This window comes from Aptenodytes forsteri, unplaced genomic scaffold (assembly GCF_000699145.1).
Source record: "Aptenodytes forsteri isolate BGI_AS27 unplaced genomic scaffold, ASM69914v1 Scaffold55, whole genome shotgun sequence".
Lineage (NCBI taxonomy): Eukaryota > Metazoa > Chordata > Aves > Sphenisciformes > Spheniscidae > Aptenodytes > Aptenodytes forsteri.
The window spans coordinates 5,281,661-5,295,399 of record NW_008796063.1 but is presented as its reverse complement, the minus strand read 5'-3'; the positions used below and the strand labels follow the sequence as shown (position 1 = coordinate 5,295,399).

The window sequence follows — 13,739 nt, the reverse complement described above, 5'->3', positions numbered from 1 at the left end:
CATCGGTCGGCGGGTGGTGAGCAATTGCATTGTGCATCACTTGCTTTGTATATTCTATTATTAATATTATTATTATTTTATTTCAATTATTAAACTGTTTTTATCTCAACCCACAAGTTTTCTCACTTTTACTCTTCCGATTCTCTCCCCCATCCCACCGGGGCGGGGGGGAGTGAGCGAGCGGCTGGGTGGTGCTCAGTTGCCAGCTGAGGTTAAACCACAACACTCAGAGAGCCTGGTCATCCGTGAGGTGGCTATGTCCTAAGCCAGCAGAACTTCATTGGTTAAAACAAGCCCTACTCCTCCAGCCCTGGGTCAGTACGGTATGCAAAGCAGCCATGGTACGCGTGCCGGTTGTGAGGCTTAGCTTAGGGAGGGGAAAATGCATCCTTCAAGCAGGGATGTTAATGCATATGACTTTGCTAATATTGTGTTAAACTTTTTGAACCACGACCAGACATCCTGTTTTTCCTCTAACAAGACCTTTGTCCAAATTTCTGGCTGCCTGGAAAGCCAAAATGATATTATGGCTCTAACATATGGATCAGGATGCTACTGCAATGGCACAGCTGAACAGCTCTCTTTGGGCACCCATGGCAGGCAGATGCGTGATCTGCTTTTTAAGGCCAATATGCGGAGTACTGGTACCAAGCTATGAATTTTGTCTTCATGGCGGGAGTCTTGAGCCACTTATAGATGCCACATAGGGCTCCTGAGCTGTGATCTGGTCTCTCCTGCTGCAGCCTATTGCAGAAATCTCAGTAGTGGCAATGGCAGAGGATATGTCCATGCTGGCATGTGTCTGAGGATCAAGTATGTATGTTGGCACCTTACAGGTCTATTAGCTGCAGCAGAACAGGTTTAATATGAGAATGTCTCAGTGTTAACCACTGAGTAAGCTTGGAGTAGGTCACTATTACCTGCTTGTTAATAATTATTTTATGCCAATCAGGTTACAGAAACAGAAAAAAACTTCCTGATACATATGACAGTTGCTTTGTGACAAAGCAACACCTCTTTTTTTCCCCCCCTCTGACAGTTTATAGAGCAAGCAGCAGTGAATACTACTGCAGGTTGAAAACTATGTGCCAATAATGAACAGTCCTTGCATGTGCATCCAGGAGCCATACATTACAATAGTAAAGCACTCACTAAAGCAAACTGTGAAGTCCTTAACTGTTGTGAAGGAGACTAGCCTGACCTGCGTTCATCTTCACTCTGCATTTCTGAACATCTTTGTTCCTTTAATCTGCACTGATGGGAATACATAACCATGTAAATCTGCATTTTCTCATAATCATCTAGAATGGCACATACAGTGAAAACAGCTTCAACCACACTTTAGCAAACTGCTGAGCTATGCAGGGTGGTGTAGAAAGAAATGGTTCTTATTCTAATTAAATATTGCATTTAATTTTTGACAGAGATGAAACATACCCATTAGGAAATCAAAAACTGTCATATCCATTATATCCAGAATTCTGGTCCCACTGTCATACGGGGGCGTTTGTTTAACCTCTTCACAATAATCTGGATCAACTTCCCATCTGGAAAAGCCAATATTTTGATATTTTATGTGACATACAAAGCTTACTGAGTATTAAAAAAAAAAAAAAATGTTATTTTGCAAAGATCTAGTTGTATCACGTTTGATTGAGGGCAGGGTCAGGTAGAGGCAGCAAATTCTTCAGGCCGCTTCCAGTAATGCAGGCAACCGATAAAGTTTGTGACTGATGAAAAAGGAAGAAAATCACAAGATTGAAAACTACCTGGCTAATAGCTTCAAGATTTAGGAGACCAGCTGCACCATCAGTCATATGATGAAAGCATCTGAGACTTGTTTAGGGCTGCTGATAGCAGTGAATCTTTCTCCCTCTGATAGGGCTTAGACAGGTCCTGTTGCATCCTGTCAAAGCCACTGGAGGTATCTGTCCCACGAGGGAATTATGCCATTGAAGGTCCTTTCAGGTTCAGGACCATAAGCTGGAGCTCCTTGCAAGTGTAAGTACTCTGTCCTTTCCCAGGAGCTGGACCCGCTGAAGAAATGCAGATGCTCTCCTAAGCCTCAATGCTTGAGATCAGGCAAGGGCAGTAACTGCAGCAGTGTTTTATTTTCCTATCACCCTTTGCAGCTGGCGAACCCTTTGCTCACCACTACTCACTCTGCTTTCTTGCGCTTGTGGTAGGAACGTCTCCAAGGGTTTCTCCAGGTTTTCCTTTTAGCTAAAGACAAATCGGGTAGGAAAGCAGCCAGAGACCCTTCGATCTGATCTGGTTTTCCACACAAGGCGTGCTCAGTTGAGCAGTAGTAGGAGCATTCCCCGTAGAAGCAGATGTTGTTGGCTGGCAAATAAAGGAAAAGAGTTTTAAAACCTACCCTTAAATTAGTGTTCAAGAATTCATAAAAACACTGGTGTATGTGAAAGAACACGAGCAGAAATAAATCTCAGACCCAAAACCCCATTACCGCACCTCGTTTTCTTCCACTGAAACCACTAGAAAGACATTCATTTCAGTGGTGGGGATCACACCCTATGCTGAGCTCTCTGTGACTATTTCCAGTCTATTTATATTCCAAAAAACACAATATTTTTTTTTTTAATCCTTTCCCTTCTCCTTTCATTTCCCAGACTTATACATCCTTTGGGATATATTTCTTACCCCAGGCTGGAACCCCAAATCCCACAGCTGAACAAGTGGCACGTGCCCAAAATTAAGTCACCTTTCAAAATCTTGGCTCGTTTCTTTAAGAACAGACAACAACATTTCATTCATTTACTTGCTGGTATGAGAAGAACTGGCAGTTTTACTACGGAGAATTATTTACCATGAAGACTCATGTGGGGGTGTGTGTGGAAGGTGGAAATAGCACAGATGTAACTCTGTCACCACACATCCTAAACACAAATTTCTTCCTGCACACATCACGTTACTCCAACAACCACAGAAAATGAACCTGCAGCCGGTTTTGGAGCATGTGTTACCTTAAAACCTCCCCAAAGCTGCCACCACATATTTCTGTGCCAACGGGAACACCCACCTCTTTACAAGAACCCCCTTCCCACATGAATTCACTGGAGGTGGGAGAGAGCAGCTCATCCCCAAACCCCACCAACACTGGACTATGAACAAGAATAGGAGCACAATGCTGATCTTCTTGTTAGTGTGCTACAATTCTTTTGACATTGCTTTATGCACATAAAATGCCATTAGAGGAAGACTGTGCCCTTTCCTTACGGTAATGCATGAAGCTGAGAAGTCACATTGCTTCCTAATTCCCCACAAGGCCTCTAAATTCAAATATCGCTTCTGAGCTACTCTCCCTTTGGGCAGGATCAGTATAAATGAGGCAGGAAGGGCTGGTGAACAGAGGGAAGTGATTTTCTGCCTGCCACAGATGACCCCGTGGCTCGGATAGGTAAGCTGGTGGGTTTTCATCGCAGCGATGCTCTGCAGCGCACCGCCCTGCACATTGCTGTGACATCCCCCCAGTCCAGATCCAACCTACGTCCAGCAAAGCACCCGGTGGAGATGGTACACTGCTGGTGGGCGAGGCAAGGGAGACGATGAGTCAAGAGGACAGGGAGCAATACCGGCCCCAGTGCTACAGAGATAACTGGAGGGAGGGAGAAACAGGGCAAGGAGCTGCGACTGGGGAAGGAGGAGAAGGAGAATGTGGAAAAGCAATAAGGGCTCGTGATGTTTTTGATTGTATTAATTAACCGTATTATCTGGGACAGACTGCTAACCGTGGAATTACACCAAATAATTGGACTATAAGGCTGATGTGTACTACTTGACAGTTTGTCACAGCTCTTCATTTCCAAGCCTCTATTGACGGCCATCAGATTTGTCCATTAAGTTGTGATTACTTTACTCTGGACACAGCCTTTTCGAATCCCTCTGCTGTGACTGACTCATAAGGACCACCCATCTATCTGTGCTCAGGAACTACTCCAGCCCGAACTGTATATTTACATTCACAGGGTTGGCTCATACCAGTTAAATATATCCTGACTCAGTCCAGAAATATTTACCCTGTGGTCAAAAACCTCGTTGACAATTACTGGAAGAAAAGTACTTCAGGGAAGAGAAAATGAAGAACAGAAATTACAAAAGGAAGGAAGGGAGCACTCAACATGTCTATACTTTTAATTTTGTAATTTAAAGTGTTTTACCATGCAGAATATCCTTTCTTAAAAATTATTTTAAAAGCTTTTTCTTACATACAAGGCATACTTAGTCCCTTAACATTTTAATTAAAGGAACAGTAGTTTGAGACTTCCCATGAGCTAAGAAGTGACCATGTCCTTGGGCAATAAGCCACTTGGCTTGGCGATTTCCTATGAACCCCAGCACAAGTCTTGGCGCTGCTCACCACACGATATGCCTATTAACTTCTAAACAGAACCCCCACTCATTTTTCCTTTTAAGCAACGCAGTAATATAAGTCATATCTATGAGAGTGAAGTTTTGGAAACCTTTTTACAAATTGCATGGGAAAAGAGCACTCACAGTTAGGGAAATGTGGGTTGGAAGGGACTCTGGAGGCCTCTGGTCCAAGCTACAGCTTCAGGCCAGCTTCTCCAGGTTAAAAACAATCTGAAACCCTCAGCTTCTCCTTGTACACCAGATGCACCAGCTCCAGGACCATCTCAGTGGCCCTTCTTCAGACTCACTCATTTCATTAGTCTAAAATCAAGTGTAAAGTCAACCTCTAGACAAACCCAACCTAACACAAGCCCTGGGCGTGCTGCCCTGCAGTCTGTAACCTCTCACGGGTTTCCTTTTCAAAAATGCTGTTGCAGCATGGACTTGGCACAGCTTTTGCAGGGCTAACGCAGGTGCCTCAACTTCGCCTTTGATCATCCTGGCAAAACCAGGAGGGCTTCATGCCTCCCTGTGAACCTCTTCCATAACTAATTCATGATGAAAGTGAAGAGTTGTCCAAGCACCTGTGGGCAGCAATGCCAGCTGCAGACGGCCTGCAAACGGGAGGATCATACTGGGCTGTTAGGAAGGTTGGGATATTCTCAGCCAATAAAAACTGGGGAAAAACATCTGTGACTTATATCCTTAAAAGAAATTATTGCAGACAAAATATTTCAAGGGGTTCCAGGCTGCCACAAGGGATGATTTACAAGAAATCACATACAGATGCTGCTTGCTGCAGGCTAGCACAGAAGAGTTAGGAGATACAAAGAGATCCCTTATTTCCCAGGTGCTGGCTGCCTCGGTGGGAAGGTGGGGCTCTCCCCTGCGCTGCAGCGAGGGTTTATGTTTCCACCGATTTGAAGCTGCAGTGGGGCTTGTGCTTCAATTCAGCTGTGTCAGCATCCCCCACTCGTCTGTGGAGGGAAGGAACCCACGCAGATTTATCTTGATCGCCTAAGACAATTTATCTTCCAGGGTTTCTATGACCTGACTTCCACCTGGCAGTGGGAAGCTGATGCTCGGTTATCTGCCGCCGTAACTGTTTTGTAAAGAGCAAAAGGGCCAGCAATGCCCCTCCCGTGCTATCGCAGCCTCTGCTGCTCACTATGTAAATCTGACCTTTCAAAAAAGTAATTATATTAAACACAGCACTTTGCACAGTGGGAAGATAAATACTGTGTTTAATAGTTTGCTTCTGAATTTAAGTTTGGGAACAATGAAACCCTGCTCCGTATTGTCAACGAAAGCAACTGGGACTGATCATTTGACAGTAATCACACATTCGTATCCAGATAAATCTTCAGGAAAGCTCGGGGGCTATGGCAGCGATGGCATTTGCCGCTGCAGAGTGACACAGCTAGCACGTCTGCTGCCTGCACCACGCCGGGCCATTCGTCCCCGCTCCTGCTGGGCTCCTCCAGGTATTGATTTTCCCACAGAGCCCCCATCGCCTGCAATGGGAGTCCAGTCCTCCGAGCGATGGCAGGATGCATCCTGTCATTAAGACAGCAAACTTGTGGTAAAACCGCAAGTGTAGTTCTCGGTGAGAAGTTACTTTCAATGGCAAAGCTTTTTCTGCCATCTGTTATTCTCCCTGTGGGCTCAGACCTGTGGTACTTACTCTCCACGGTTCCTGTCCGATTTCTGGGGGTAGTGGAGGTGAAAGGATGCTGTATCTCAAGTTACTATTAAAGAAATTAACTGCTTTGATTGATACAGAGTAGACATCTTGATACGTCTACCCTAGTTCTTATATAGAGGCAGTTAGATGAAGCAGTCTGAATTATCTGGGGAAACATTCATTTTTAAGTTTCTTAAAAACGTAGAAAAAAAAAGAGGTACCAAATACAGAAAAACACAGTTCTCATTTAAGACTTCAAGGTGCAGTATCAAGCCCCTTTGAAATCTAACTAGGTGACCCACATTCTGCACAGCAGACTGAGGGTGAAATTCCAGCTAGAGACACAAGCCCAAATGCTTCGCCGGCAATCCCACGCTAAGAGCAGGGTTTGGCCTTTCGAAGGCGACATTCAGAGGGAAGGGGGAGATGAGGTCTAATTGGAGTGTGGTCCTTCTCCTCCCATTAAAATTGCCCAGCCCATATGTTCCTCTCTCATACGATACAGGTGTTTCTGTACAGGCCCCCATCCCTAAGTACACCTGCAAAAGAAGCGACCACCAGGAATTTGTGTTCCTGCAGAGTGGGTAGAAATGGAAACAGCAGCAGTGCTGGCAAACCACAAAGGGGGGGATGTTTATTCATGCTGAAATGTTCAAATGCTGGGAATTTGCAACATGCAAACTCCTTCTTCATTAAAAAACAAAATTGTTTCCCCAAAGCACTAGAGAGGCAAGAGAATCCTGAGCGGTGTTGCAAATGTCTAATTTTCATTATCTGAGGATGAATGGATACAATTCATAATGAAATCCATGCAAAAATCATGGTCTGGTGATCGAAACTCCAACTAATCACAACAATTAAGAACCAGCGTGTCTGTGTACTCGTCTGCACATTTTCTGTGCGTCATCCTGATAGCTGAACAATAATTCTTCTCAGGAAGAAAAGGAACAAGTGGAGATACCTTAAAGCAAATCGCTTGGCAGAGCAATTCTTTTATTGAGATTTGCATGACTGTTAATGGAGGACATTTAGCAAGCCTGTGCAACTGGAGTACTGGAAAGAATCCTGAACATTTACTAAAGCAATGCATGAAAAGAGCTTTCTTTTACCTGCTCAAAATAATAGCTAATTCAGAATTGCTATTGTTTGCTGAGAGGGGAAAAAAAAATCCATAATCCCTTGGAATTGGTTAATATGAACAAAAACATAGTGCTTACTAGCTGTGTAACATTGATTTCTTTAAGCTGCTGCCTCAATTACTTCCAAAACGAAGACTGACATCATTAATATGTCTCTTTTTCCCTAGCAAATTACCATTCATTTGTAAGAGTAGCAGGGCTACTGCAGTCTGCCCTACTGCAAAGGATGTAAAATTAATTTAAATAATTACTGACCTAATTCCATTTCTCATGTTTAGTCCAAACTGCCTGGAAGTGCACTTTTTTGCAATCTGCTTTCTCTCTGAATGCAGCCTAATGCATTGACTGACCTGTCTGCTCGCAGCCCTTTCCTCTTTGCAATGGAAGAAGGGATGCCACTCTGCAGTGTGCTCTGAAGCTACAGCTGCCTGCAGCTTCCTGGCAGTAAAAGGCCCTGATTTTCATGCCTGATGGGACGAGTGAGATGGCCCAGGCGTGGAAATGCAGCGAGGTTTCTTCCAACACATCCCCGCTCTGGTCCAGGGAATAATATGGTGTATTGATGAGCATCATCAATATCATCATCAACCCTCTGAGGGTTTCCACTGCAAACAGTGGTGTCCCAGCCTGAGGGGAGGAAAGTTGTATAAAATCAATTACATTTAGTGCTTGTTTAATTTTAACAGATGTATATGGGTGCATGGAGAGGGAAACATTGCCAGCACACACAATGTGTCTCCATGACCGTTAATTGTTGCTGAGCACTGCTGGGGATGGAGATGCAGAGACACAGGCACCTGAAGGGGAGTCCCAGAGGGGCCTCGATAGCTTAATGCAGGTGCACAGACTGGTTCGTGCAAGTATCTATACATCACACCACAATTTCTCAGCTTTGTAACCCATTCTCCCTCAAAACCAACTGAATTTGCTGCCCCTCATCTGCCAGAGGGGGCAAGTCAGCCTCTTCCAGTCTTCTCCAGGCTCCTGGTCCCTCTCCACCCTCACCTCCCCAGGCCACAGGGCTCGTCCCAGCACCCTCCTCTTTTCCCTTTTCTGCCCTCAATCTGCTGCTTGAGCTGCCTGCTAGGTTTGTGAATTTGTTTCTAAATGCTTAATTTAGGACCTTTATTACTTTTTCATTAAGCATTAATTAATGCCTGCCTTTTAAGGTCAGTATGAAATACAAGACGGAGGTTGGGCATATGTTAATGAGAACCCAACTAATTAAACTGGGGACTTGTAGGGAAGAACTCTAACAAGTAACCAACATGATTTAAGCAAAGTATATTGATTTAGGAAATGTAAAATGGAAAGAAAAATTAATTGCTTAAGCATTTTATTCTCCAGAAAAGCCTGATTCATAGTTAATCAAATATTTTAATTGAATTTATCTGAGGCCTCTAAATAAATTTGAACAAAGGATTATGCTTGGATCATCCCTTGGATGTCTGGAATTTCATAATGACAAGATAAAGATCTTCATCCGAACCGGCAGCCTTAACTCTGCATTGCCATGCTCTGGCTGCTGTAAGCTGCTCAGTACTTGAGTATAGTTTTGTAATTCTCAGAAATCACTCAAGTTCACCCCTAAGCCTTGATATATAACCTGGGAGGACTAAAAAGCAAGCAAAACTACTAATCTGTGTCTTACTTTCTAAAATGGGAATAAAATCGATTATATTTCAAATGTGCACATAAACAGCCACAAGATTTTTTGGCCATCTTTTGTGTGTGATTGTTTGCCTACAAAAAAATCAAGCAAAACAAAAAATGTACAGAGACAGAGAGAGAGGGGGAGAGAAAGTGACTGAGATACAAGTGCCTAGCACACAGAAATGTCTGCACATCAGGTTTGGTGAACGCTGTCGCCATGTGCTGTCGCCATGTACTGTCACCACAGTCACCATGACTGCACATGTAAAATTGGAGCGCTCATAACACAGGGTAAGATGAAACCTCTTGTAATTATGTAATGTATTTTACAAGTGAAATTACTGGAATAAATAACTGTCTGCTCAACTGTGTGTCCTGCAGAGCTAACAAATAAAAAAAAAAAAAAAACCACACCCCAACCCCCCCCAGCCATAATAATGACTTTATTGGTGATCACAAAAGTGTGATAAACATTTTAAGAGAGAAAGCTCTGCAATGACAGGGCTCTGGTTTCTAGCTAACAGCAATAAATCACAGTTACGTTGGGAGAAACTGTAATTAAGTCTTTGGATCTTGACTTTAGGGATCTGGGATAAACAGCTTCTGGCCAATCACACACAGAGCAAGGGAGAGATCTCCGGAGATTTCTGCTCCAGATTGCCTGTTACACAAGTCACAGCCCAAGTTCAGCAAAGCACGTTTGCACGCAGCTGAAATAATATGAGTTAAGCTCACTGGAACATAGCTACATGCTCTAAATTGAATATTTGCCTATATATTCTTTCTCCAAGAACATACCTAAGTATGTATTTTTGTGCCTTAACTCAGAGCCTTAATTTCTCCGCTCAGCATCCCATGCTAAGCGGAGATGATACCACTTTCTCCCACCCTTTGCCCATCTTTACCTATTCTAGATGTATATTCTGGTGAGCAGGGCATGGTTTTACCCTGTGTTTGTAAATTCCCACCCTGTGGAGCTCCATCCTTGGCTGGGGCCGCCAGATGTTGTGAAAGAGTGAAGAGTAATGGAAATAGAGAGTGGTATCAGTTCTTGGGGTCAGCCCTGAAAGCAAGAACAAGGACTGGGAACAATTCAGGTCACTTCTACTCTGGCCTCTACCCAGCGGAGAATTTGAGCTGGAAGCAGGATATGTTACACATCTATTTGCTTGATTTTTTCCAAACTCCTGTTGTAACAAAAACTGAGGTTCAAGACTCTGAGAAAATTAGGTTTTGGTCCTCCAGTCAAAATCGAGAAATAAATGCATCTGACCAACAGAAGTGATGAATCACATTGCAGTAGAAAAAAACGTCTAAATAACTAATGGGCTAAGTAATAAGGTTTTGGGTAAACTGAGAGCAACAGAAGAAATTGCTTTAGAAATTACTCTACATAAAACATTTGTTGAATACATTGCTTTTGTGAACATAAAAGCCTGTCTCTGCGGATAATTTGTCAAGAGGAAAAGGCACTAAATTCAAAACAATAAAGTCTTCTCTGTAGGCTGTGTCTCCACATTTATTTTTATTCAAAGGTCTAGAAGACAGTTCTATTAGAAATATCTGAGCTATTAAGCAATCTACACATTGTTCCCTTAAGTACATGTTCGGCAGAATAGAAAGAATATAGTGTTATTTCCAAGATTACCTGGTGAGATGAAAAACGTTCTCCACAGTTTCTTGTCACGAGTAACATCTCGTATTTCTCTCGTCATGTTAACCAATCTACCTGCAACTGGTGGCACACGACGGAAATCCAGGATCCTGGAAGAGAAAGAAAAGAGGTAGTTTATGTAAAGGATTAAAATATAATGATAGTGATAGGTTTTAGGAATGTTCATTACACACTGAAGGCACATTTATCTGTGGTCTTTAAGGAGTAAAAAGCCCATCAACTTTAAACTGGATAATCCTTTGTATAATATATTACAAAATATGTCCTGAATATGATCAGCTCTGACTTGCCTGCATAGTATGGAGCAGATGCAAAATACAGAAGAGTATGGGAACACATTGTTCCATGAAAAGAAATCAAGAATTCCAGAAATAAGAGACTGCAGAAGCTTAATTTTGACTTTATGCTACTTCAGGATTGTTATAACATGCATTTTGCCCACCAATTCTTTAAGTGACTTGAGGAATGGGATTTCAGCTTCTTTCTTCCATAAACACCATCTAATAGATTTAAAAACTAGTAATTTTTTTTCCTGACAGTCTTAATATTTGTTTGATTTATTTGCTTCTGCTCCTCTCTGTTTTAATACACTTACACCAACCTAAACAATCTCCCTGAGGCTAAAACTTTTCCCACAGGCAAAGGCTGGGTGAAGAGCCCTTCTCTACTCAAACTCCCCCGCCTTTGTAGATCATTAAAAACTCCCTACGAAGCATTGCTATTAGATACAGCAAAAGAGCAAAGTCCCAATACAAAACCTCCCCATAGGTGGGATTTTTATGTCCACTGTCTGCTGATAAGATTTTCTACACTGGGTAGCAACTGCTTTTTCTGCTTAGTGTGTGGATATTTAACATACCTCCCTGCAGGAATTCCATTAATGGTTTTTCCTACAGCACCATCTGCTTAAAATGGCAATATAAAATATAAAGCAGAAGGGATCAACGCCAAGGTCAACAACAATAAAATATAGAAGATCCTTGAAGGATCTGACCAGGATGGCTCTTAATGGCAAATCTACCCTGTGCCACCCACTGATAGGTGCCCTCATCCTAACCATCAACCCAGAAGGCAGCAATACTACACGTACCCCCAAGTAAGTTGTGGCCCCAAAGCTTCAAGCTTTTGAAGGATGTTTCTCGGCACTTCAGGGTGTGAAAGATGTTTCAGTTCTAACTCAGCCTGTGAAATGCCATGGTTTCTAGCCATACTGTTAATAGCTCCTCACTAATTATTAATTCCTGCTCCTAATCTGGGCAGGCTGAAGGGCTGCAGTCCATTCCGAGCCTTGGGGTATCCACCACACCCTGCACTAAGTCTGCCTGCGGGGACACTTTCAGCTAACAGCAGCATGGGATGACCATCAGTGCCCTCTCCTTCCTACTAACTTGTGGCCTAAATATGGTCCTGATATGGGACGGCCCCAGCTTTTTGCTGTGAAACCGGAACTCCCTCCCCATCTCAATTATTCCTCTCTCGAATACTCGCACCATTCCCCACGTTTCGCTCGGATTTGCATGCCCTGGAGCTAATTGGGGTGAGCCAGACCCCCGTCACATTTATGCTACATATTCCCCAGGAGATGGGTCCTCTCCATATGCACTTCAGGATTGCAAGGGAAATTCATTTCTCGGCTTCTCTTCAATATATTTTCTCTTTCTTTTTGAGAATTATTGTCAGGTTTCTTATTCCCAGAGCAAGTCGCATTTCCTAATGATTAATCTACCCTTTCATCATCTGCCATTTCATTTATTTATGGCGTTTGCCCACCTTTGTTCCATTTTCCCCTTTTTTAAAAGTAATTCAGTTACAGGGCTGGCCAAGTGCAGAAACTTATCACAATATTTCCACTTTTCTTTTAATGCAAATCCGTTTTACTTGCCTGTCCAAATGAAATGCTGCTATTTCTGCATTATGTCTTTCATAGTCTGAGAAATAAAAAAAGTCAGGCGGGGTTTCTTGTTCTCTGGTTTGTCTGCAAAATAAAACAAGGAAAGTGTTTTACTGAAGGGTTAGCATTTCTAAGGAGCAGTACTCAGTCATCAGCATGTTATTCAGGAGTTCAGTATTGTTTGCTTAATGGAAGGCCTTTAAATACTTCATGTGTGCATTATTTGCCATGTAGCCTTCATTTTGTCTTCTTTTTAAAACTACCGTAACAAAAAACAGGAATTCAAGACTTGTGCATGCAGGCTGCTGTCACAAAGCTATTCCACTCAAGACTCTCGCTCTATTTAACAAGATCTGTTTTATCACTCTCAAACATTTCATTAGTGATAGTGGTGAAGACAATGTCATTTCATTAAATTATCATTAACTGTAATTATGAAATTTCCGAAAGTAATAACATTTTTCTTTCATCCTTGGCAGCCATGCAGCTCCTATCTAAAATATGACTCTCCCTTTGTATTACTTAGAGCCAAAAGTGACATGTTTTTCTCATTTCAGAAGAAATGGGATCATTGCAGTTTGACGGCCACGACACATGTCATGTTTCAAAGAACATTAACAAGACTGTGCTCCAGAGAGGATGCAGAATTTGTTGTTTCTTCAGTTTGAGAACCAATAAAAAATGTCATTCTGATGGAAATAGAAAGGCTAAATCTTCAACACCGAACTTCATGGAAAATAGAAAGCTCTATATAACAGAGGAGCAAATCTCTGTCTCACTCTAGGCAATTTCCAGTCCTGATGGCTTTTGGATGGAGCACAACTCAGGCAGGTGACCAGTACAATGTCTGGGCCCCACCTTAACCTGCATCATGCCCTATTTTGAAGTCTTAAATAGGAGATAAGCACTGCAAAGCTGTTCTGCAGAGCATCTGCAAGGGAGGACACTTCCCTAGAAGAGGAAAACAAAGCTCTTTCTCATTCCCCACTGTCACAGGTGGCCAGCTGACAGCTCGTGCGTCACACACGCTACACACTGGCAATTAAAATACAGCTTCTACACCAGGACCTTGTCGCATGAAAGGCTTTGGGGTGGTGCGGGTGCAGAGCTCAAACCTCCAGAGAATTTGCAGCAAGTCCTAATTACGGGGCTTGTTGGGAACCTGAAGCTGTGCCCGCCCACACTCATTCATGGTGAATGGAGTTAAATCCAGTTGGCGGCCAGTCACGAGCGGTGTTCCCCAGGGCTCAGTTTTGGGGCCGGTCTTGTTCAATATCTTTATCAATGATCTGGATGAGGGGATCGAGTGCACCCTCAGTAAGTTTG

The 13,739-nt window shown here is 42.9% G+C and overlaps 1 protein-coding gene across 1 annotated transcript in view; it reads right to left on the bottom strand.

The window, feature by feature from the left end:
* Positions 1–13,739, bottom strand: part of FAM20C (FAM20C, golgi associated secretory pathway kinase) — a gene marked incomplete at its 5' end in the record, with an annotated part of 60,384 nt that overhangs the window by 2,885 nt on the left and 43,760 nt on the right. The window contains 4 exons of the mRNA XM_019473999.1: positions 1,438–1,547; positions 2,163–2,343; positions 10,496–10,611; positions 12,405–12,497. Of these exons, the coding sequence (XP_019329544.1) occupies positions 1,438–1,547; positions 2,163–2,343; positions 10,496–10,611; positions 12,405–12,497 (500 nt within the window). The remainder of the gene's footprint in view (positions 1–1,437; positions 1,548–2,162; positions 2,344–10,495; positions 10,612–12,404; positions 12,498–13,739) is intronic.